The 25,944-nt window shown below is 40.2% G+C and overlaps 1 protein-coding gene across 3 annotated transcripts in view; it reads left to right on the top strand.

Moving 5' to 3' along the window:
• Positions 1 to 13,410: 13,410 nt before the first annotated feature.
• The window catches only part of STIM2 (stromal interaction molecule 2), a 69,942-nt gene continuing 57,408 nt past the window's right edge, over positions 13,411 to 25,944 (top strand). For 2 of the 3 annotated variants that reach the window (XM_061991995.1, XM_061991994.1), the window contains exon 1: positions 13,411 to 13,755. In XM_061991995.1, the coding sequence (XP_061847979.1) occupies positions 13,560 to 13,755 (196 nt within the window). In that variant the 5' untranslated portion in view covers positions 13,411 to 13,559. The remainder of the gene's footprint in view (positions 13,756 to 25,944) is intronic. The other variant, XM_061991992.1, reaches the window with a different exon arrangement.

Raw genomic sequence — 25,944 nt, 5'->3', positions numbered from 1 at the left:
GAACAGTTCCTACTTTTTAGTGGATTTTGTTTTTGTCATAGTAACAAATTTTATGATGAGAAAAGGAAAGAGTATGGAGACTGTAAAACAGCTGGATACCCCAGTAAAGTGAAAAGGCTGGAAAGAGACACCAGTGTTAAGACACATTTCTACTTGTTACAAGAAACCAGCAAAAAAATATGCCCAAGCATATGCCTCTTTTACTGCCTTCTAATGAATTTTATAGAACTCTTCCAACAAGACTGAAGAGATTTCATTAAACAAAATTGCCATATAAAGATCACTTAGAGGGAAGGCAATATAGTGAGCCACTTAGTAACACTAAATAAGCTTTTATTTAAAAGGTACTGAAGTATATTGCAAAATTGGAGGGCTATATCTTAAGCAAGGAAGGGGAAGAGCCTTTTGACATATTTTAACAAAATGGTAAAGTATTCTGTCCAGTATTTTATGTGAGGAAACAGAAGAGGGAGGGGTAGGATGCGGCAGGGGTGGTGGGAGCTGCTAGGCTCTTCCTTTCCCCTCCTTTCCTAAAGGCTGTTCCTGTCCATGCCTGGCTGCTGGCAGATGCTGCTGCACCGGCTGCTTTCATCCCCAAAGCACACACAGGAAAGGCAATTAGTGTATTTGAGATCAACAGAGCTTGTGTTTGGTCGGCCAGCTCCAGCTGGCTTCCTCTGGCCCTGAAAAGCTTGCTTGGTGTAGTTACTGGGCAAGGGAATGCAGCAAGGCCCTGGTCATGAGAAGGCCAAGGCCAGGGCCAGGACCAAAGTGAGGGCCCCGGTATGGCTGGCGGTGGGAGATCCTTCCTGTCCTCCTGGGCTGCATCAGCAGAAGAAACCACCCCGGTGAATAATTCTCCCTCCAGACAGACACATTAACGATACTAGGTTTCAGAAGAAGAGCTGAAAAACAACTGTAATGGGGTTGACTGAGGTTTTTTTACAGCTTTAGGACCCAGTATAGGAGGAAAAGAATATCCTTTCTGGGGGCTTCAGGCTTTTAGCATAAGGCCACACTTGTTGTGAGGGACTGAATGTCTGTAAGCAGTTCTGCAAGAACCATTTGTTGTAGTAAATAACCACAGAATAATCCGAAATCTCTAGGATCCAGAATAAGCTGTGCTGCTAATTGAAATCACTGAAAGCTTTTTTTTTTTTCCCCTGCATACTTCATGCTCAGCCTTTTCAGTATTGTCACAAAAAGCAGGAGGGTTGGACTAGATGACCTCTAAAGGTCCCTTCCAACACCTACCAGTCTGCAATTCTGTAATTCTGTGGAAACTGTTAATGCAGGGAAAGAGCACTGTGATCCAGCAGCACAACAGATGTGCTCTGCCTTAAAGTAGTGATACCATTTTTTTTTAATTAGGCAATTAATAGTACACCCACCAAATGACAGCCATACAGACCAGTTGTGCTTTTGAGAAGCATCTTGGAATACTTTTGTCTTCTGTGGATGATGTACAGTGCAACAGAAGATGGCAGATGTTAATGGGGATAGAATGAATATGTGGTTAGGATGTTCATCCTGGGTTCACCATCCTTTGTGGGACTGCAACATGGAAATAACTGTAACACAGTCTAACAGTGCTAAATACTGATTGGTGATCATATAGGGTATGGGGGAGAAACTGCTTTTTAGCAAACCTGTTTTTTATGTCTTTCTTTAAGCCCAGGAAGGTTCACTTGATTCTGTGTGTTGACAGATATCGCTGGTTACAGAAGGCAGATGTAGTAGGGCCTCTATTTGCCCCTTTCAAAATCAGTGTGTTGCTCTAGATGTTGGACTACTGCTTTGTGCAAACAATTATCTCTAGAGAACTGGCTTTCTGGAAGACCATAGTGCTTTGCCAAATGACATTGTGTTTGGCTGAACAGTTTGAACAAATTCTTTCTTTTGGGATTATGACCAAAAGAAATGGAATATTTAACAAAGAAGTTAAAGCTTGCAATGTGTGCAAGACAAAGCATGCAACCAGTTTCTGTGCTTTGTTTTAAATAAAAAACTCTGTACCATGTTGCTAAGAGACAAACTGGGATTTGATAGTTAAAGACAAAATATTATGTTTTAGCAACATAATATGTTTTAGTAGGTATCTGACAGTTCATTTCATTCAACAGTTATGTGTTCCATGAATGGTACATTCTATGGTTTGGTTGGTTTTTTTTTTTCAGAAAAGCTGTATTATGCTTTTCTGAAAAAGAAAAGCTGTAGAAAAGCTGTAGTTATGTAGCTTTTCAGAAAAGCTGTAGTTACGCTCTTATTAAGTCCAATTATGAATAGTAACTCAGCGTAAATATATATTGTAAAAAGCAATAATATTTTTCTGGTTAGAAGTACTTATTATCTAAATGTTTGATAGTATGTCTAGTATCAGAACATTTTCTCTTTTCTCTCTTTCTTTTTAAGTACATCTGGGTTACAAAAACACAAGCATTGCTTTGAAGCCCAGTCCTGGTTCGTTAATGTTAACATCAAGTTCTAACTGTGGAAAACTGGCATAGCTACAGTTTGTGCAGGAAGTTCCAGTTGCTTTCAGCACTCATGTTAGTGGTGAAGTAGTTGTCTTCATAGTTTCTGACATAAAAGACATATTTAGATTTTTTATTTTAGTTTATGATACATTTGAGATATTCTAATCATAACCAGTTTCTGAAGGCATTACAATTAACCAACAGATGTGGGAAAGTAGTGTTATCAGTATTAATACCTCTCACCATTAATATACAGGCAGGACAGTCTGTCTCCCACCTCTGCCTCACACTCAAAAAATGTACTTCCCCATGGGGAAAGTGATACTTGAAAAAAAGCCTTGTGGAAAAAGATGCTCTGACTCTGTAGGCTATGATCTCTGCAACACAGAAAGAAATCATTTGCTGTTAGTATATTTAACATAGTAGGTTTCTTCTACTGGCTTTAGATTGCATCTTTATTCAGCACTTAAAATACACATGTTAATTAAAAGGTAAAAAGGTGTTTCTGAATTCATTATTTTTTATTTTGAAAGCTTGAGTAAGCTTTGTTGGTCATATGAAAGAAAAAATGTCTTTTTTGATATGTTTATATAAATTTTGAAATTCACAATTTTACCACTGGATGTTTCTATTCCAGAACTTTATCTTTTCTCTTCTCTTTTTGCAATATTCAACATCCTTACATAGTTTTTTTCTAATCTGCTTTCCCTATCCTTGTGAATTACAATTTACAGAAAATATAAACACTTCTAATTATGACTCTTATCTTTCCCTGAGAAATATATTTCTAATCTGTTATGAAGAAAACCTGGAAAAAGATCTTTAAAGATCTTGTATCTGTCCATTGCTGCATTAGGTGATATGGATATAGGGTAAGTATTATAGTGGAGAGTCAGTTTACAGCAGGTATTATTTGCTTAGGCATGTAATCAATGTTCAGACGTGAAAACATGCAGTTAAAGGATGAAATAGTAGATGTTTGGGCTTTGCAACAAGCTAGGTTAATAAAGACCTAAATAGAAGTTTGAAATCCTAGAAATCCAAATCCATCAAAGACCTTCCTGTCAGTTCAATCCTTCCAAAATGGCAGGGAGTGATGCCTGGGATGTTTTCTTCAACATCCTATGTCATTGTTGGGCATGCAAACACTGGAGGATGTGTGAAGAAGTGTGAAGAACTGCATTATAAGAAGGGGTGTACTACATGCCTACCAGGTTTTCAGTTAGGAGAGATACATCATAATGAATGCAAATTTTCTCAGGCTGGATGTTAGTCTATGTGTTCGCTCACAGTTGGAAAAAAAAAAAAAACAAGACCTTATTGAGCACCTTGGCTTTGAAAGAAGTTACACACAGTGTTTTATGTACTAACTATCAAACAGGTAATCGAGTATATTCCCATTATTGTATGCTACTTGGAAAACTCATCACTACTGCTAGACTTTGCTTGAGGGAAGAGTCAAGACTGTAGTTTGTACAGACAGACTTCTTTGTGGCATTCTTCCCCAGAGGTTGACTAAAATTTGTTTAAGTAAGTCAACTGTGGCATTTTTTTTAATATAAAGAGTAAGGGTCTCTCTGACAAAGCTTTGTCCTTTGTCTATTCAGATGGAATTTTTTAAATCCATTTAATAAATTTATGAATTTATATAAATATGTATTTTCCTAGATTTAAAGCATGATCTCAAGGCTACTATTCTCATAGCTAAGCAATTCCAAATATTTTAATAAAATCTCAGTTCAGTCTGTACTTTTATAAAGGAAAATACCACTTTTTTTTTCAGCAGCACAAAGACAATGTACAATGTTAAAGAAGAAACAGCCCTTCATAGATAGATTTTTTTGTTCACAAGTTCCAAACAGTTCAACAAAGAATATTCTCAGTTAATCTGGCAGGTTTTGTTCCCTTTTTTGTGGCATTTACAGTAGATCTCTCAGAAAACTGAACACAATCCAGATGAAATGTGTATGTTCTCAGCGCAAATGTAAGCCATCTCCAGTTTTCTCTAGTCTGAAATTTTGCCCCTTTTTAGAAAACGCCATGGTGAGATTATTAAATGACAAGTGCAGGATTAATTTATGTTTCCTGACTTCAGTCCAGACATTTAAACAGAGAGATGGTTACTGATACTGCTCAGGAAATTGTTCCAATGCAAACAGGTCAATGCTGTGCACCCTGCTTTTGGTGGGACCAGGCCATTCAAAGGCAGGGTTTTTATGGAATAGAAACATTCTTTCAAGACTCAATGCTGTATTGCAATTTTAGTGAGAGTTAATGCTAGGCATTTTAGCTTTTGGTTTTCTTCATAACATTTATTTGAAATTTTCACTAGCCCCCTTTTTTCAGCGTGAGTTTTCAGGCAATCTGTTAGATCTGAAAGAGAGAGTTGTTGGAATATTAAGTACGCATTGTGCCCTTCTTTCCAGCTCCCAGGGCATGGCAACCACCCACTTTTAAGGAACAACTCTGACTGCCAGTTTGCTGCAATCTCTCTCCAGTAATTCTGAACGGGGATCACATCTACCACAAGCCTTTGTAATTCAGGAGACATGAGCAACCTCACTGTTTTGGTCTTGTAGCTGTTTCTTGAGCTTGTCCTTTTTCAGATTACAGAAATACCAAGATTGTGTAGAAGGTACCAGTGCTAGAGTAATATCAAAACTTTCAGTATTGAACAATGACAAACACTGGTTCCAGGTGAAGGGACACACTGCTGGTGTTAGCACTGCTAATCTCACTGGGATTACATTTTTGGAGACAAATCCTTCTCCAAGTCTCTCTTTAGTCCCTCAAGATTTGTTCTGGAGATATTCTTTGAAGTAACTGCAGTGTAAATACAATGGCAGGCAGCAATTCATTAGGAAAGGTTTACCCGTTGCTACTGGATGTTCGTTCCAACTCTTTATGCTTTTTACATTTCTGGGTCTTTTCTAGGTATATAATTTAAGGCCTAAAAGTTATTAAAATCCCTTGTGTCCCAAGGACATAAAATAAAGCATATGCAAAAGCATCAGGAACATTTTCTATGGGTCATTCTCTAGTAAATAAGAGACAAAAGATAATTCACTTTCTTTTTTTCCTGGAAGTTGATTTGCCTTGTCTCTTCTCTCTTTCATTTTCTTAAGTTCTTCTCAACTCTTTCAGTGTCAAGACATGTAGAGCAGGATCTAGTTTAACTTATTTCAGAAATCTAGCAATTAAATAGCTAACAGTTTTTCAAGGCACCCTTTACTGACAATGAAGAGAAATGAGGGTTTAAAAAGAAAACTTGTCTGATCTTAGGTGCTTATTTTAGTAGGAAATCAACAACCTTCTGGAAGTTCCCATTACTCTCTATTGATTCTAAAGGAATTGGGAGTTGACAGCCTGTGATTTAAATGTCTTCTCTGTGTTTCTGAAAGGGAGTTTTAGTAAGGTGGGGGTTGATTTCTCCAGTAATTAGTGACAGGACACGAGGAAATGGTTTCAAGTTGCACCAGGGAAGGTTTATATTGGACATTACAAAGAACATTTTTCCTGAGAGGGTTATTAAGCATTGAAACAGGCTGCCCAGGGATGTGGGTGGAGTTGCTATCCCTACAGATATTCAAAAGATGCATAGGTGAGGTGCTGAGCGATATGGTTTAATTAAGTGATGGGCTTGGCAGTGTGACGTTAGTGGTTGGACTTGATCTTAAAAGTCTTTTACAACTATTATGATTCTGTGATAATATTAATTACCATGAACAAGTTAAAAAACTGCTAAAACTCGTTAAATAGTAGATAATTAACTGATAATATGACCTGTGCCATACATATGATCTATATGGGACAGGTTATATCCGAGAAAGATGACAAGTGGCACTGAATGCAGATTTTTTTTTTTTTGTCCCACCCCTAACCAAAGTTCTCTCAATTTCATCATGAGAGCAGATAAAGTAATAACAGAAGTCTGGATCCAAGGAAGATCATGAAAGCTCATTCAACTCCAGTGCTCAGGGAAGTTCAGTACACTGCACACAACATTCCAAGTACCACAACCTGCAAAGCGAGCAGGAACAAAAATTACTTACATGCTGTTTCTGAAGATGTAAGCAATAGATGAAGTCTTGTTCTCATGTTCATTTTTTTCCTGAGAAATACAAATTTTTGTAGTAAGTCATAATGGCAAATGCCCGAGGTTGTGTTTGATAGTAGGAAGACAGTCTGTTTCCAGTGACCTTGTAACTGAGGATATGGTCTTCAATGATTTTTTTTCCCTATTACCCAAACCAAAACATTTTAAAAAATGAGACAAAGACAAAACATCTGTTATTTGATTTTCTCAGCTTTTTGGGTGACTTGAGACTAGCTGCCTCTGCAGAATGATGTTATTTACTAGTTGCTGTGTTGCTCACAGTACCTGGCAGCACATGCCATGGATCTAGAGAGCTTCTGTTTACAGGATGTGCAACTTGCCTGCAGAAATTCCAGGAAACAGTCTGCTTGCTGTGACCTCAGAGCAGCCATTTCAATCTACCACAAACCATCTGACAATAGAATTGTATTTACACGAGAGACATGTTCACTAGGCTTTTTATTACTATCTGTTAGTCACAGATCATGAGAAGATAATCTCCTGCTCTCTCAAGCTCTGGCCTCTAAGTGTGATTGCTTGTTCCACTTCTCAATCAACAGCTATTAAAACTACCAGAACCACACTCCAAGTAAAAGCTCTGGTCACTTCCTTCTTGCTTCTTCATAAGGTGATAAATATTCTTTGTTCTTACACCAAATATTTACTTAAAGAGGCAAATGACTTATAAATAATTAATCTGACAGCATTTTTCTGACCATGCTTATTCAGGTAAAGAGCAGCTCTAAATATTTGGAGCTCAGGGGGCTTTAGCTTCATATTTAAACAGGAAAAAAACAACCCTCTGAAAGTCACTATTTTAATGCAACAATTCCTTTACAGCCTCTGACAAGATTACAAGTGATTCCCCCAGAGTGTCTCTACCAGCCTGAATAGGCAGACTCCATCCTGACAGTTGCTGTTAAACACAAGTAGGACCTTTTCCCCCAATGAAAACATACCCAAGCGCACCCCAGGAGGCCCGTTTCAATACTTGCTGCTGTCACTACTATGTGCTGAATTATTATGTCCAAGTGATATATTTTTAAATTGTGATTGTTATTATTATTTTTCCCCTCTTCACACAGTTGGTCAGCATGCTTATCATAAGCTAAAAGTCGGTCACGTGCTGTTGTGACTCTCATCCCCTTGGAACTGAATTATTTTCCCTCGTTTCCTGTCTAGCAGGAAGGGAGGGAATAAGCAGACACAAAGCACTGACTGTCTGTGCTGTAGGTAAGGGTGGATTTAGAGATTTACTGAGGAGGTGAACGAAAGATTATGTACATACTGCTTTTTTTTTTTTCCATATGATGACAGAAGGATCTGTACTCCCTTCTCTCTGAGATAGCCTTTTTCAGTGAGCTGTCTCTATAGCTAGCACTTCTGTGTTAAAATGGGTTGAATTCTCACATTGCTTAAAAACTGAAAGAGATGGCAAGCAGATTATTTTTAGTGTTCAGCTCAGTTGTGTAGTATTGCTGTTCCTTAAACTTCAAGAATAGTTACACTGCTCATTTAAAGACAGCACGAACTACAAATGAACTGATTATGACTTCAGTGTGGATGCAAAATTGCCAACCGAAGTTTTCTTAAAATTTAGTAAGATGTCTGGACTTTTACAGTCTGATGGCTAATTTTGGAAAAAAAAAAATTAGGGAAGTATTCTCTCAGTAGATCAGATTAAGAGAGAGACTCAGCCACATCAAGATCTCCAAGATTGTCCTTTGGCAGTTTTCAAGATACTTCTGATCACCTTAATTGCTAATGTATTAATTTCCACAAGTGTTTTTCTGTGACTCTTAAATGTCCCTTAGCTGTAAAAACGTATATGAACCCATCACTTTGTTGTAATGTGATGTACCAAAAAACATTCAGTCAGATAGCAAGATTCCAGTGCTTCCATCACAAGTAAGATTGTGTCCTGGGAAGCTGTTTGGCTCCTACTACAGCTTCTAGAGCTCAAAAGTCGGCCTGAAATATTTTATTCACTCATTCTGCCATATCTTTTTGTCCAGATTCGGTATCTCCTGATGTGCTTCCAGATCTTGTATAAACAGATTGAGCCTTTGTTTATTTTTGAAATAAATAAAATCCAACCACGGGCTGCCTAGCCAACATCTTCTAGCTGGAATGGTATCTTTTTTCCCATAAAGAACTCAACAAATTGAAAAAAAAAAAAACCCATAAGCAAAGCTTCCATGTGAAGAGGAGACTCAGCTGCAATGAACTTTTGCTCAACATTCTCTATTTTTCAAGACTTTTAAAATATTTGGACTTTATTCTCTCTGTGTTATAGAAAAAATATTCTGCAATGCTAGTGACAATACCGATTGAAAAAAAATCTCTAAAATTAGGAGGCATCATCATAAAGTTCTTTGCAGAACTATAGCTGTAGTTTGCAGTTAGTGATTGCTCTTTCTCAATGATTGAACGAGATTTTTTTCATTTTAGTAACATTTTTGTCTATTACCAGGCAATTTGCTCACTTGAGAGATACCTAGACTTTTAGTCATAAGAAGATTGTAAGTGCTAATGCTCTCATCAGATAAGGAAAATGTTTAATTCTCTCAGTTCCAATTTCATTACTAGACAGAGGTAATACCTATGGCCCACAGTTTCTTAGTCCATTAAGAGCTGGGAAGACAGGACCACTTAAAATACTAAGCACAATTTCCTCGTCACTTTTCCTCCTCAAAACAAACTTCAGTTAACTCTGAAACAACCGGTGAGGGGTTCCTAAACTGATCCTCTCAACCTGGCAAATCTGAAGCCTACAAAATTCCACCTTCATTCAAGATTTTATCAGCACATGCAATCAGAGAACTAGAAGCTTGCAATTAGTACCGTTTTTTTTAAATAATTCAGGTGCAGATATGAGTAATTTCCCTAATCAAGAGAAGACATGTGACTTACTCAAACATTTTCAAAATGATTGTTTGTTTTCACAGCATTTGTAGAAGCAAACACTTTGGACACTTTACTGGTACTCCGGTGATCATCCTTTATTTGAATCTACAGTAACTTACTGTCAGGTTGTATTTACATTATTTTTTTCAGAAATGAATGACCTGTCCCATACAGGTCATATCAGAGATATTGTATTAATTTCCTCCTTAGGCTCTTGCCTGTTTCTGTTTTGTCCACAATGTGACTTCCCACTGTTTTTTTCAGCTTAGTGCTTTGTCTCTAGAGGTTTTGCCCACCAGGTTTCTTTCTCATCTGTTATCATCAGCCGATTTCTTTACCTGGTTAATATTTTTCCTTTTGAGTCCTCACATCTACTCAGAGCATTCACAGCTTGTAGTTTGTAGATATCATAAACAGCAACAAATACCACTATTTCCTTTCTCTCCTTTATTCTACTAATCAAACCTGCTTCCAGGGTTTTTTACAATCAGATCAATGTATGTATTGGAAGGAACTGTGGGCATTAAACAACTCCAGAGATTAATTCCTCTCCCTTTTTCTGTTTAGGTAAGTCAATGTGCACAACAAGGCTAGGCAGATAATACAGTTCCTGACAGAAATAGCAGCTCAAAGCAGTAAACAATATAATAAATTTTAAAAAAACCCACAAAACCAAAAAACCCTAAACAAATAAAACAAAGCCCCAAACTTCCTGCTCTGAAAAATCAATGGAAGGATGGAGGACAGGATTCAAATCTCAGGTTATCCATACAGCAAAGTTACACTCCGGAAATTTGACCAAGACTGTTGAAATGAAACATCTTTATTCTTACACCCTCAGGGTGTTCCCATCCAGCAGCAGGATACCCAAGTCCAGACTTGGATCCAGCATCTGTTACAATTACATGGGGATGATGTGACACAGCTGTGAAGCTCTCCTTTTCTTAGGCTTGGCCACCATGGGCTGATTTTTGGATGTGCCTCTGTTTAGCCTTGGGCAGCTGACAGTTATCAGTATCTCCATCCTGTCCCACCTCTGTGAGTCATCAGGATTTCTTCATTGCTCTTTTTCTCCAGATCTAGATGTCCTGTGAAACTGCATACAGGTGTTCTTGGGTCTTGATGATCTGGGGTCTGCTAATTTGGGTGCCATTAGCATAATCCATGCTGAGAGCCCTTTTGCTGAGTTTCATCCAGTGCTCCCAGGCCCAGACATTACCAGTCACTCTCCATTCACACCAATTCCAGCTGTCTACGCCCTACTAAGCAATCTAAAAACAATTTAAAACAATCTAAATCGTTTTGACTGCAAGCATACCAACCTTAAGAACCACAGGCTCTGCTGCTGAAGGGTGTACATGACCTAGTGAAGAGGACTGGGAAAAGCCCTCTTTTCTTTTCCTTTACTAGTAAGATCAGCCCTCGGGCTTGACAGATCTCTATGCCTCCTGGCAAAGTTTGGAGGAGACTACTAAGCATACCAAAGCATAGAGGCAGATTGAATTAGAGGTGCTTTGGCAAATTAGATGTTTACAGGTCCTTAGGGCTGGGCAGGAGGTGCTTGTAAATGTGCTGAGGAAGCCAGCTAATGTCATTGTCCTCCTTGCTATCACCTTGGAAAGGCTGTAGCAATTAGATGAGATTTCCAGTTACTGGAAGAAACCAAATGTCACATCTAATCATCAAAGCAAGGAGCAGGAAAGTACAGGACAGTCATCCTTACACAGCATCTCTCTCAGAGAAGAATGTGAAGCAAATTTTCCTGTGAGCCATGAATAACAAAGTAAATACCAGCACGTGATGGGCTCTGTGGGTAAGGTGATAAGAGCAGCACACATTTATTTTAGCAAGGCTTTTGCCATGGTGTCCATAGCATCTTTGTAGTCTGGGTAGGGACTGAGTAAGTGGACAAGGTGGGTGAAAAGAGTCTGAATCATTCTACTCAAAAAGTAGTCAACAACAGTCCAAAATGAAAGTGCCACATGGTTATGAGTGGCATTCCTCAGGGTAGAGTAGGATGCTTAAACTGTAGAGATCATACACTTTTCTTTGTGATTCTATGATCAAGCCTTGCAGAGCAGTATTTGGGTCTTTATACTGAAACCACAAGTCATTTAGGTTCCTGTGGATTGATGGGTTAGGCTGCAGCCCAGGGTAGGTACATTCCATGATTCTGAGCTGGTGCAGCTGAGCCTGTATGACATGAAGTGGCAATACATCACAAGTTGCTTCCATTAAATATGCTTTTCCCCGTGAGATCTTCTGCTGAAGTGCCTTGACCAGCAGCGACCTCTCTGCAACTCTGGAACACATGCACTGCTTGAAATCAATCCATCCCAGGCTTTCTGATTTGGGGATGAGTAGTTAAAAGCAAGAGGTTAAAATTACCAGACTTTGTAACAAGGATCATTTTCTGTTTCACACTGGCAGCATGGTCACTGAAGGGCCCTCTCTTAGCGTCCCCATCTCACAGCTATTCTGAGTTATGGCATTTCTGGACAGGGCTCACACAGTCCATGTGCTTTGACTCTGCTGGCCCTCAGCTAAAATACTCCACACTTGCCAGGAACTTTAATTAACTAATTAATTAAATTAACAGATGGTTTGTTTCCATTGGAGAGGGAGAATTTACTCTGCTCCAGCTCCCCTCCCTAAAGTTAAACAAAACTGAATCAGCTGTCCCAAGATGCAGGTATTTCACTGTTCTGTTTGCACAAGAGCTGATCAGATGCTGTTGGTCTTTAAAGGCAGCTGTATTCAGCAACAGAAACGATCAGGCTATGCAGACTTTCCAATGCAAACAGAATTAATTAGGTTTAGACACGTTTTCCAAATCTTTGTATGATAGATGAATACCTTTACAATTTGTTTGTTGTTTTTAATAAAACCACATTTCTGCAGGGATGGAGTATGCATGTTAACTACATTGCTAAAGAAATTATTTCCTGCTGCATTTAATAGTACTGTCACAATTTCGGAGCTTTCTGGATCATTCTAACTTGTGAAACAGCTTGTACCGTTCTGTTTTATGCTCTATCCTATGCAGGCAAAGGCTTTTATCTAGACCCTTTCAAAACACCATTTATGTTATTTCTTACAGGGCTGGAATAGTTAATAGTAAATCTAGTACTTGTGTAGCTTTTACCATCCATGCTGCCCTACTTTCTCAGGTATGGTGTCTCTGAGATAGTAGGTTGAATTTTATCTTCAAAGGCTGCGTTATTCTCAGGAAATGGCCCAAAAGCGAATGGTTAAAAATTCCACCTATTTGGACAGGACAAAGCACAAAACATTTTATTCCCATTCAGTGACTTGATGGAAACAAGCAAAAGTTTTGGGGGTTTTTTTTCCCCCCCCCAAGGTCTTAAGCACGATGAAATCAGGGGTTAATGTCCATGAAGCCTTAAGTTTTTCTGAGTTCAGTTATATGGGACTAGATTTAAACTATCATTAATTGCTGTTGTTTTGACAGGTCTGTAGTACAGGTGGAACGGAAACCTCTTTCATGCTTCCCCTCTAGAAAGCTCTCTTGACGGCATTCGTCGTAGCGTTGGTACGTTAAGAACAACTTCAACAAACTCCAGGGCCTCACTTCCCCCTGGCCGGTAGCTTAAACGTTTTGTTTGAAGATATTGCACCTTTCCCGAGTCCGGCAAAGCAGCCGGGCTCGATCCGAGGAGGGCGTTCAGGCCGCGGGCACACCTCCGCCCCCCGCCCGGGCAGAGCGCCGGCCGAGCCCCCCGGCACACTGGGAGGATGGAACGCTTGCGGCCGGGGAGCATCGTTGCCCCAAGGGGCCTAAAACTTCTTGCGGTGCTGCGGCGCCGGAGCGGACGCCCCCACCTGCCTCTCGCCGCGGGCTCGGACCTGCCGCCCGCCCCCTCCGCGGTGACGTCACCGCGCGGTGACGTGTCGCCCGGGCGGCTCGGCGGCGGCGGTCGCCGGAAGCGGCGGGAGGCAGCGTGGGGCAGGCGCTGAGGCGGGTTCGCGTCGCCGGAGCGGGCAACGGTGCAGCGGCGGAGCTCCAGCCCCTTCCTTCCTTCCTTCGCGCTCTTCGCTTCGCTGCGGCGGCGGTACCGATGAGCGGGCTCCGAGTGCCCGGCGGGCGGCCGGCGGCGACTCCGGTGCTGACCTGCCTGCTTCTGCTGGGGCTGCTCCTGCCCGCCGCCGCTGGCGGGGGATGCGAGCTGGAGGCTGCGGACGTCGGCGGCGGCCGGCGGGGAGGACGGGGAGGTGTCGCCGCCTCTGCGGCGGAGTCGTCGTCGGCTGTGACAGGTAATAGTTCCCGCGCGTGCCGCCGGCGGGGTGGGGGGGGAGCATCCCAACGGCGGTGGCGGCGACGGGGGCCAGACGCCTTCCTGCCGGGGCCCTGCCCCGCCGGGCGGGGTGCGCGGTGCTCCCAGGCGCCTCGGAGCCGCCCGCCTCCGCCGCGGGGCCAGGCGCGATGCGGCTCTGTAGAGGGCGCCGGGCCGGTCTGCGGGGGGTCCGGCTGCGGCGGCGGCACTGCGGTATTGCCCCGGCGGGGGCCCCTCCCCGCCTAGGATCCCGCCGCAGGATATTTGCAGGATCCTGTTGAATAGCGATATTGTTGAGATCCGGAGCCGCCGCTTCCGCGTCGGGTCCCGCGGTGCCGCCCGTGCGCGCCGGTGGGTGTCGGGGGCGCCGCCTGCGCGGCCCCGGCCCCGCGCCGCCCCCACCGCGCCGCGGCAGCCGGGCGAGGTGCCGGACGCCCTCCCGGCGGGGCTGGGGGCTGCGGCGGGGCGCGAGGTCATCCGCCCCAGCGAACTCGCGGGTCGCGCTGTGTCGCGGCGCTCGGGAGACACAGATGCCCATCCCATGCCCTCAGACGGATTTCATTCCTCCGGAAAAGTGGAGAAAGCCTTTTTACTTTCTCTTAAAACGTTTTTTAAAAAGTGAATGTGTTTTTGCCGCCGTGCTTATGGCACATGGTAATGCCTACAGTCAAAAACAGCATCTGCACTGAAACATTTAAAGTGTACTTTCAGCAGGCTTTGATGGCTATGAATTGCTTACACACGTTCTGAATCTATCTTGTAGTGAAGAGTGGGAATCTTAATAGTCTTTACTTAGAAAAATGGGATTTCTATGTTAGGAATTACTGAAAAACATCTTGGAGTTTGTTATGGCTCATAATACGGTTTTTGAAAAGTTCCCTAATTGGAGGGAGAGTGGAAGGTGGGAGAAAGAATGAAAAAGACAAACACTTTCTGAAATGAAGTAGTGTGCATTTCTTAGCCAAGAAAGCTTATGATGCTATTTGGAATAGTATTGACATCCTGATCTAAAATTACTGCTCTTCAGTAGATGAAACACGCCTGAGTCTTCATAACATAACACTTGAAAACCACGATTTTTAATTACAATTAATGAAATTTCAATGGTATTCGTGAAATAACTTTGAGATGGAAGACTTGTGATCTAGTGATCTTGTTTGCGGATAGAGTGTTTCTGAAATCTGAATTATCCAAACTGTTGGCATGCCCTGTCAACTAAGGAGGCTGGAACATCCGCAGTCTGTGAAGCAGCAGTTGTACCTCCCAAGGGTATTGTGAAAATGCTGTATTGGAACAGCTTCTTTTTTTTTTTTTTTTCCAGACTGTAATTAATCTGGTTGTAGGTGGTATAAAATGGTTCTTGCTCTGTATAGTGCAGATGCTGTCTGCACCTCAAGCTTAATCAATTTTGGTGTATCAATCTGTATGAAAAAAGTAATGAAAAAAAAAATTTCTGGACTGTAAAAGTACTGAGATGCTCGTCAGCTGTTGTGATGCCTTCACTGCCCGCCCAGCAGTGAATCTGGGGAAGAAGAAATACCTTTATTTGAGAAATCTAATGGGTTATAAGTGGATTTGTTGCGTTACATGACACTTTGATCTGGAAGATACACATGGCTACAAGCCATCTTACAGTCAGTTTTAATCCTCAGGTTTTTAACATAGTTCCACATTCTGCTTGATAAACATGGTGTTTCTATTGTTCGCGTAAGTTCTTTGCTGTCTAGTAACTAGTCCAATTAATTTTAAGGTAATCTTTGCAAAGCTGGAAGAACTATTGCAGGTTGGGACAAAATCAGATGACGTGTTCACCCTTAAAAGATAAACCTTGCAGATGTGTCATCAAGTTAGGAGGGATTGCCAACACCTCTCTGGAAAGACTAGAATAAACTTTTAGTTCAGTCATTTTGATGGGTTTGAAAAGCATAGAAGCTGCAAGTATAAAATGTTGTACTAGGAAGTGACTGTCAAGTGCTCAAATAGGGATGTATGGGGGGCACAGCTGTAGGAAATAATCCAGGGATCCTAGTCACAAACTGACGTGAGTAAGCAACATAACGCAGCTGGCAAAAGTGAGTGATAGCCTTGGATATGTCAATCCAGTTTAAAGTACAGTAGGCTTTTAATGTTTTTTTTCTGTTTGATTGCAGTTTTGTGTCCAGTCTTGAGTATTAAGCAATCCGAAAACTATAGAAGAAAGTAGCAATGTGGGTTGAGAAGCTCAATCTATGACCGATGCAGAAAAAACAATAATTGAAGTATTGCTTTAATTTGAGGAGTGAGTCTGCAGGAGGGGTGTATATGTGGGAAATACTTCACAGAACCACATGGATTTTTTTTGTTGTTATTTTGTGTTTTAGTCTTTTTCCGTTTTCGCTGTGGTTAGGGTGTAGGTTAAGAGGAAGTAAGTTGTAGTGGGCGAGATTTAGGTTAAATATAGACTGGAAAGTTTTTACCTATAACAGTGAAATTATGTAGATCATTCAACAAGTTCCCATTATTGGCACTTTTTAACGGGTTAGAGCAGGAGCTGGCAAAGATAATCTAGACACTTGACAGAAAAGGGATGTGTGATGAATTTTAGGACTAGGAAAGAGTCTAAGATTCTACTCCTGCCATATTTCACCGGAGAATCAGAGATTTAAATTCTTTACATAGATTATCATTATTGTTGTCTACCTGTGTATATATACCTTTTTAATGGTAGTTTTAAAGTGACAGCTGTACAAGTAACTTCTGACCCTGTGCTGAAGGCATTGAGTCACAGGAAAATCAGATCAACAAAACTGTGTTTGCAAGTGTATGGAACACCATGAGGCTATTTTCTATTCATTCTGGCTCTGCTTGTTCGCTACATAATTTGGTAGAGAGTTTGAAGGAACCTTCTGTTCTGAGCCTGACGATAACACTGGATTCGCACATTCAGTTTATTAATTGACTTTCAATTAAGCGGCTTTGTGATTCTAGATAATTGTGGATTCTTTTCTTGTTTAAAGGTCTAAATTTAATCCATGATCATGGGTTAATGTGGTTGCCTTTCAGGCGAGACAGAGAACCTGGACCTGTATTTGTCTAATAAATTTCTCTTGAATAATGGCTTATAATTTTGAGGTAGACCACTTTGAAATACGACACTACATTATATTTACTGAAGAAACAGTGGACAACATAACTTTTTCCTGAAAGGTGTTTTTTTGTTTTTTTTTTTTTTTCTCTTTTAATTGGGTTTCTCTTGTGGAACTTATCCATCATCTTAACACTATCATCTCTTGAAATTAATCAGACTTCAGCATTTGAGAAGTGAGGGTTTCTAGAAAACATGCATTTTTAGTTGCAACTTCACAATTGGTTTAAGCCATTGTCATATGGGTGGCTGTTGAAGGGTGGCTTTCTTCTTCGGAGTTGACCCCAGCTGGCCACACAAGCAATATCCTTATCACAAGGGAGCTAGTAGGAATAGGCATGCTCCTCCCAGTACTTGTAACCCACCAAGAGTGGGAGAATTCCTGCTCCCTTTCTGCATCCTACTTTGCATTGTGATGAGCACCTCAGTTGCTTTAGCTTGTGGGAAAGTGAAAAGTAAGCAACAAGAGAAAATAGTGCGTTTATCAGGCTCTTTTTTGCCATGCTTTAAGCACTAGCACCTGTGCAACCAAGGGGAGGGTGAGACCACGCAGGTAGGGTCAGCAGTGGGGAAGAAGGGTGGTCTGCATGCTGTGTTGGCAGTCAGTGATCATCTGAGTACCGCTGTCCATAGAATGGCGTCACTACAGTGGCTGTGAAGCTGTGGCAGTGACTTTTCCAGGCCTGTCCATTTGGAAATTGGTGGTTCTATGTGAGGTGTCGTGTGGCAGACTAATATGAACAGTGCAGTGATTTTGGAGACGTAGCAAAATGATTATTTGCATGATTATATTGGCATGCACTGATCTTAAGGTTGTGAGCTATGAGACTCCTTTCACTTCCCTCGCAAACTGCTTATTAAGGCCAGTAGATTTCTCTAGTAGTGAAAACTGAGCATTACAGGCTTTTTGTATTCCATCGCATCTGTTTCTCTCTAGTTAAGCTCTTCATGATCTAGTCTTACCACTTGTGTTGAGAGAACAGAAGTTTCGAGTCCTTTCTCTACTGAAGGATGTTGACTTCAAGTTATTGTTTCTGTCTCTGAAATCTACTAAAGTTTCGTGCTCTGCTCTCAGTTTCATTGAGGTTTTAGTTTCTTAGCTTATTCTCTGTTTTTAGTGATAAAGAATAGAAGAAACCTAGCAATAGGAGAAATCCAGCAAATATCTCAACCAGCAGTTATCGAGTTGTCCTAAGTACTAGATATAGCTAAAACACCTGTAGTTGGCTGGATTTATAGAGATTTTTTAAACAAATATTAAAAACCAGGGAAAATCTTGGCCAGAAAAATCTGCTCAGTGACACTGGATTTGCATTCAGAGATAAGATCTCAAGCACTTGTGATTTTCTTTACCCATAGATGAGTATTTTTGCCTTATAGCCTTCCATTGTGTTCATTGTAACTCTTCAGTGCCTTCTCTAGTGCGTTCTGCACCTTCTGGTGTCCTGTGAGATTTCTATTTTTTTGAATGTCAGCTTCACCTTTTCTCAAGACTTCTCTGGTCTCACTGTTGGGATTTAGCCAGATTATTTAGCTAGTGTTTTCTTTTTCTTGTCTTATAGTAGCAGTCTGTAGAGACCCTTTCTTAAAACCCTTCAGTGTCTTTCTCTGAATTTGACTCAGTATCATCTGTCCATCAGCAGGTATTTGTATCAGCAAGTATAAAAGTTCTGCTTTTCTGGGGACCTCCTACCAGATTCTGGCTAGCTGCTCCTACGCAGCTTTGGCCTGACTCACTTGCTTCTAACTAACCTCAGTGATAATTATCTATCATAACTAGGTTGAGCTGCCATTTACTTGGCAAAGGAGGACTGGACCCAATGGCAGAGGCAGTTATCTTGATAAGATTTCCCATGATGCTGCTGTCTCTATGAAAAACACTTAAAAATGTAGTTTCCTTTTAGAGAAGTTTGTATGAAGGAAGCAATTAGATACTCTTTTAATTGTTTGTCTTATTTATCAGCTTTCTGTGAGCGTCGGAGGAGAGGAACATACTGCAAAGTGCTGTACTGTTATAGGAGAACAAGGAAGTTACTACAGCTTTCACTTTCGGGGCAATTTTTAATGCATTGTCAAAACCTCCTCAGAAGTCAAAAATATGTTAGTTTGCATAAGAACTGACTCTAATTTACTGCAGGAGTGCTGGTGTATGAGGAGACTTCGTTTGGATTAGTTTGTTACATCCTTTCTATGAAACTGACCTTTTAAAATGCAGGAACTGGAGGCATTTATCTTGACAACACGTCTTGTTTTAAGAGTAAGTAACCACTCCATATTGTCCTAAATTAAGCACATATACATTTACAAATCAAGGTGAGTTTCAAGTTATTACATAAGTTACTTGGTATTCTGCCTTTGGATACTACTAAGTCTCTCCTGTTACCATGGGAACTATCTTTGCATATCTGAAAGGGGAAGAGGGTGAATAAAATGACAATGCGCTAAAATTTGGAATTGGCGTAAACAGAATGAGAGAATTGTTTGAGCACTGTAGAATTTCTATTTTTTTACTTCATTTCTGTGACCATTTCAAACTTAGCTAAAGAGGATTTATTTTACTATATATTTCGTGTTTGTTTTGTTTTTTTTTTTTCCCCCCCTGTTCTGGAACTTGCTTGTTTTCTTTCTGGTCCCAAAACCACAGCATTTTCCAGAGACCTGTTACAGAAATCTTTGCATCTATATAGTGAAAAGTACTCCAGAGTTATATCTAAAATCTGTCTTGGGAATTGAAGGTAATGTGCTTCAAGAGTTAGGAATTTGAGTTAACAGCACTAGTAACAGAACTGTTGACTCATTTGAGTGAATAGAATTTGAATTAGCAGCTAAGTACCACTGACCTTTCAAATCTCCTTCCTGTGGTGTGTAGCAAAGATTCTTAAGTATAACATTTCCTTTCTATGCAGGTAATGTTATGCTAATGCAAGACGAATCTTGCTTCTCTGGTGATTTCTGGGTGCAGAGAAGGGAGGGAACCTATCCTTAACTATTGCAGCTTGTATTGAAAACCACAAGCAGCAACACAGAAACTTGTGTAAATTGGCATGGTTCTTGAGGCTACTTGGATTGTTTGAAGCTTTAACTTTTGCAGTCACACAGGATTTGTAGGAACACAAAGATAATTTTGATTCGTTTCCTGTAGGCAAGGTATTATGTTTCTTACCTTTTCTTGTGTATCATGAAGCGTTTGAAAACTGTCAGTAGCCCAGCCCTCTGGTACTGTATCCCTTTAAAATTTTAATACCTGGTTTATGGTGGTTATTTTGTACCTTTTGTTTGTTGTTCATTTGTAAGAAATTTTCATGTGCTCAGATTATGAAACTGGGGTGAGCAAAAAGCAGTAGTTTGTCTGAACCTATCTGAAGTTCTGTTTAAAATCAAACTTTGTAGTAACGTAATGATTTAATCAAGGGTTGTTTTTTTTTTTTTGAATAAAAATCTGGTGAAGACATTTTGGATTTCTAAGCTCTGTGTAGTTTCCCCTTAAAAGGGTAAGTTTTCCATATGTCGAAGTGTGATACGAATGCTCTTTCTTGCTTTGTGTTTTAAAATAAGGGAAGGTGGTATGTAATGGTTAAGAATCTGTAATAATGTTACACACACAGAGGAACAGTTTTTCTCAGTTTCGTCAGATGACTGTGTGAACTGAATTAGTTGAAATTCAGAATTCTCTGCAACTTAAATGTTATTTAGAAACAAAATTGTCATATTAATGGATTCACCAAGGGGAAATCCTGTTTGACCAACCTGATAGCCTTCTGTGAGTGCATAACCAGCTGGCTAGATGAGGGGAGAGCAGCAGACATCAACTACCTTGACTTCTACCAAGGCTTTTGACACTGTCTCCCATAACGTCCTCATCAGTAAGCTTGAGCAGTGTGGCTTGGATGAGTGAGGTGGATCAAGAGCTGGCTGAATGACAGAGCCCAGAGGGTGGTGATGGCACAGAATGGAGTTGGAGGCATGTGACTGGTGGAGTTCCACAGGGATCGGTTCTGGGGCCAGTCTTGTTCAACATCCAGCAGGCTGTGCTGCCATTCAGCGGGATCTCGACCAGCTTGAGAGGTGAGCAGAGAGGAACCTCATGAGGTTCAACAAGGACAAGTGCAGAGTCCTGCATCTGGGAAGATGAGCAGCTCTGCAGAGAGAGACTTGGGAGTTCTGATTGATAATAAACTAACCATGAGCCAGCAATGTGCCCTCATGGCCAAAATGGCCAATGGCATCCTGGGATGCATCAAGAAGAGAGGCCAGCAGGTCGAGGGAGGTTCTTCTCCCCCTCTACTCTGCCATAGTGAGGCCTCATCTGGAATCCTGTGTCCAGTTCTGGACTCCTCAGCTCAAAAGGGACAGAGAACTTCTGGAGAGAGTCCAGCACAGGGCCTATAGGGCTGGATCTAAAGCAATTAAAAAGACTGTCTTATATTTTTTCTCTTTATAGCCTGGAAATGACAAACTTGATGATTTTTTCCTCAGTTTGAAACATCACTTAGAATTTTACTCTTAACAAATAAACCAAACCACCTAAACCATATTGTTTGTGATAATTTTGAAACAAAGATGAAGATAAGTTACTCTGTATGGGAGAGTTCCTTCTACTCTAGTTTTAATTCTGGATTGCTGTATGTAGAAGGTTGCAAGGTAACTTCTTGCCATAACATTGAATGCCTATATGAAGAAATACTGTTGGATTAAGTTATTGTTGCTTAAAGACTTGAAAATTATTTTGAAATGAAAATGACATGACTTTTTTTTTAGTGCCAAGTATTGTTTATCGGTTTACCAAATATAAAAATTAGACTATATTAGTGTAGCTTCAATACTTACGATGTTGACAGGAAGGGTGTATTTATACCCATTCTTACTTGGAATTTTTAGTTGCACATGGAATGCATCAAGACAACTACGTCATCTCCAAGGTATATTTTTACTTTTTCTTTGAAAGACTTAACTCTGACAGTTTGTGTGTTTGGGGGTTTGTGTTTGTTCGTTGGGTTTTTTTTGAACATGACTGATTCAATTTCTTCTCTCATACGTGGTTCGTGTTCCCTGAGCATACCTACTGAACTAGTGCTGTCAGAACCATAGAGGGTATTGTAGTTACTTTGGAAACAGCACAGTAATTTCTCAGACTAAAGTACAGATAAGAGATAATGAAATGAGTTCCATTGACTTCAGTCAGTTGAACTTGTATTATGTATTCACTGGCATTTCATTCTAAGATTGTTTTTTAAGTAAATGGATATTTTGGTTTTGATATTACAAAACTGCACTCCTAATAAATGGTCTTATTGTGGTTGTGTTGCAGGCAATGCAACACCTGTAGCTCCACAATGTTTGAAGGATGTTGCTTTGTTATTAATTTAAACTGACCTTGGTGTAGGCTGTTTCTGCAGAAAGTGGTGCTTGTTCTTTGTACTTGTTACTTTCTGTCCCTGCCTGTCTATTCAGCATGTTCCAGCTCCCTCAACATTACTGTGTCTGGAGGTGAGCTAATGGGGAAATTGATTGAGATGGAAGTTAGTGTTAATTTTTTATCAGGATTAGACCCTTACTTCAGTACACAACTGCACAAGGGCACCTGTGAGAAGGTAACAGTTCTGGAGGGAAAGGTAGTGTTAATTTCACTTTAGTAGAAGCCCCCCACATGTCAAGTGCATAGTGGTTGAGAATGGTAGGCAAGGAAGGTACAGCTAGTCATGAAAAGAGTGTGTTGCACACAGATATTGCCAGTGGTGAAGCTGAAAAATGCTGTTCAAGATTATTGTTAAGAATAAAATTGTAGAAGGGCTTCTTAAAGATATTAGTTAGTGTACAAGGTAGTAGCTTAGAGAAAAATCCATGTTTTGGAGTGAAATGTTTCTTTCAGGAGTTAATTTGTTTTTTACCAATTGATTTGTTGTAAGAGAGAGTTCACATGTTAAAATAACTTGCCTGGCGTAACTATTTATTTGTGTAAAGCAAAACTAATGAAATGGGATTTTATTAATACAGAATAATGAAGACATCTTCCATTCTGATTTAGCCGTAGATGTTTGAAAGAAAAAAACCTCCAGCTATCAGCTCTAAATGCATAGAGTTAACTACTTTTCAACTTTGTTATAAAGGAATCCAAGTAAAACTGGCTTGTTTCCTTTATGAAATAAACATCCTTCCTAAGAAACTATGCATCTGTGATGTGTTTCTTTTTTGTCACACAAAAGCGCTCAGATGCTTGTTTTATGTTGCCTCATGGCTGTTTATAGTATCCTATGAACAGTAGTCAAGGCTCTAATTTTAGTATTTCTTGATGTTATTGAGTGGTAAGACTTCCTAATTTCAGCAAAATGGAGGCTCTGTATGTAACCTTGGCTGTGGTCAGGTCCACAGTTTGCTGTTTCCATGAAGAAGAGCAAAAAGCAATCACAACTAAAACGTTGTCTTAATGGGAAGAAAAAGAATGCATCTTCCTGATACTATGTGGTTACAAATAGAACATATACGTTTAGCTTAGAAGCAAATAAAAGTTTGATGTGTAGTGGGATGATGAGAGGGGACTCGGCTTAAGCTGCTGTTGCCTGCAGAGATCTCTGATGTTATTTTGTGGTATTGTATGACAGAGTGCTGAGATGGTAGTGTCGAAGTACACAAAAATGGGTTAGGGAGAAAGGAAGCTTATTCAGTACTTTCATACTGTTAAGTGTATACTGGAATTGGATTTAACTGAATAATTTGCACACTGATTAGCTGTTATACTTGAGATTTTTGGGAGTAATAGTGGGTTGTTATTCATAAAGGGCTTGGTTGTTGATCAGGAAAAAATGAAGAAAGGGAAACAGTGGAGTAATCACTGTCCCTTGGAAGGATATGTAAAACTAGAAAAGATTTGAATAAAGCTTTCATGTGCTTTTGAATATATGTTTTTGGGTATGAAAAGAAATGAGGACTTATTTTTCTGTACTAATACACCTGCCCCGTGGTCATAGTTCTTAGGAAGCTAAAGCTAACATATTTTGGCAGTTGTGCCTTAGGCCTTCAGCCTATCCTCTTCCTCATACTGAGCTATTTCAGTTGTTAGGTTCATTTTCCACTGCAATAATTTGCTCAAATTGGCTAAGCAAAGGTTGAATGAACTCTGGGCTAGAAGGAAGGAAGGCCAAGAAGAGGGAAGGAAGAAGGGAGAGAGGCAAGGAAGAGTGCTGTGTCAGCTAGATGGATGTTAGGTCTCAGAAGGTGATAGTATTGCAAAGGAGGCAACTATAGGAAGACTGGTAGTTATTTTCACGTAATGAGACCAGGAAGCATTCATTGAAAATCAGAAGGTTTACAAGTAGATGTATCCCCCTTCTTTCCATTTTCCTGTGGGAGGAGGGAGAGCACAGTTGTCTGAACAGATAACCTCAGTGCATCATCCTTTGCACTGCACCATTCGCTGCTGACTGGTGCTGTGCAAGCTGAACTTTACAGGTACCTTTGAGTCAGGGTGGACAATTCATGTGTATTTGCTAGTTTTCTTTGAAACTGCAAGGTATGTTGTCTTTGAGACAAAACAGTTTGAGAAATATGTGCTGTTTTTAGTTAGCAAAACCATTTTTTGTTTTGTGCAACTGGTTAAAGTGACTACTAATGCAGAAGGAGTAAAATACTTAAAGGAGAATGTCATAATGATGATATGGTAAGTTTTTAGAGTGGTGTTACTAAGTTGGGAATTCCAGCTTGAGGACTGGCAAAATTTTTGCTGGCATTGACTCGTTTTGTAAATTCATTTTATTGATCTGTGCTGCATCTGCCGATTTATATTGGTTTGCAGTCTCTGAAATGGTATTCTAAGGCTGAATTTTCTTTCCTGCCAGCAGTTAGTAAAATTACAATGACTTTTTTGTTCTTGATGGTTATTTGAAACCAGTTTTAGTTTTCTGTGCCCAAAATACTGTTAGCAGCAGATTAACATTCTTACAGAAGCTAAAGAACAAGCCAGATATTGTCTTGTTCTGCAAATTATTGCTTTTAGTCTTTAAATGTGAAAATAGTAGTTGATTATTCATTTCAATAATTTTTTAATAAGTTTTAGCACAAATGTTTTAATAAGTGCTTCTTTAAATGTGGTCATTTCTTGTTCTCATACTGTATTTTTTGGGTCAGTGAAGAGTTTGAGAAGGCTTTAGGTAGAGGACTAAGCATATCAACTGAACTTGTTATCTGCTGAATGTATTGAATTTTCAGACAACTATAATAGTGTTAACTTGCCTAAAGTCTAGATGTAGTGCTTTGCTATCTGTGAGGAAAAAAACAGTCTCTATGTTCAGAGATCTGACTGTGGGTAAAGTAGAATTTTTTAGGCAGCTGTAGTGTTTCAGGTAGTAGCGTGGCAGTTTTGAAGATCAATCAACCCATTTCTGAAGTTCAACCCCATTTGCTTTGGAAAATGGGCTTTCACACTGTAGCTCCTACCAGGCCAGCCTTACTTGCAGGATGTTGAGAGAAAATAACTTGAAATATTTTATCAGACTTTGTGGCTTCTTGTATTTTTATTTTTTTCCTCTGAAAAGTTTTGAGACTTGTTGGAAAGTGAATTATTGTTTCACTGCTGCTTGTATGATAGTTTTGATTAAAGTACTCACAGTCTGGTCTTGCTATGGGTCCTGCTCTCAAAACCGATTACAGAAATGTTTCATGAGTGTGTCTTGTTCAGTTTGCCTTTTTCAAACTTCCTTGGTGTACACAGTGATGAAAGTGGACGTGAAACGTTGCTACTAACAAGGACATTTTGCACATAAAGAGCAATATGGCATTATGAGTCAAAACTCAGCTTGCTTTTCTAGGTCCATTCAGTGATCGTAAAGGACAAGCTTATTTTTGGTCTGTTTTACTGGGAGTCAAGCAAGAGACTTGTTAGAAGCAGGAAGGAGCATGTATTTCACTATCAAGACAGAGATATGGTTACATTTTCTTTGACGAGTTTTGCATTCAGAATATTCCTTGGTGCTTTCTGCACACAGATAAGAATTGGAAACATTAACTGTAAACTGCTGTGGAAAACAATGGCAAGTGTCCTGGGATCACCGC

This window comes from Colius striatus, chromosome 3, assembly GCF_028858725.1.
Source record: "Colius striatus isolate bColStr4 chromosome 3, bColStr4.1.hap1, whole genome shotgun sequence".
NCBI lineage: Eukaryota > Metazoa > Chordata > Aves > Coliiformes > Coliidae > Colius > Colius striatus.
The sequence above is the reverse complement of the archived record's forward strand: the minus strand, read 5'-3'. Positions and strand labels throughout refer to the sequence as shown.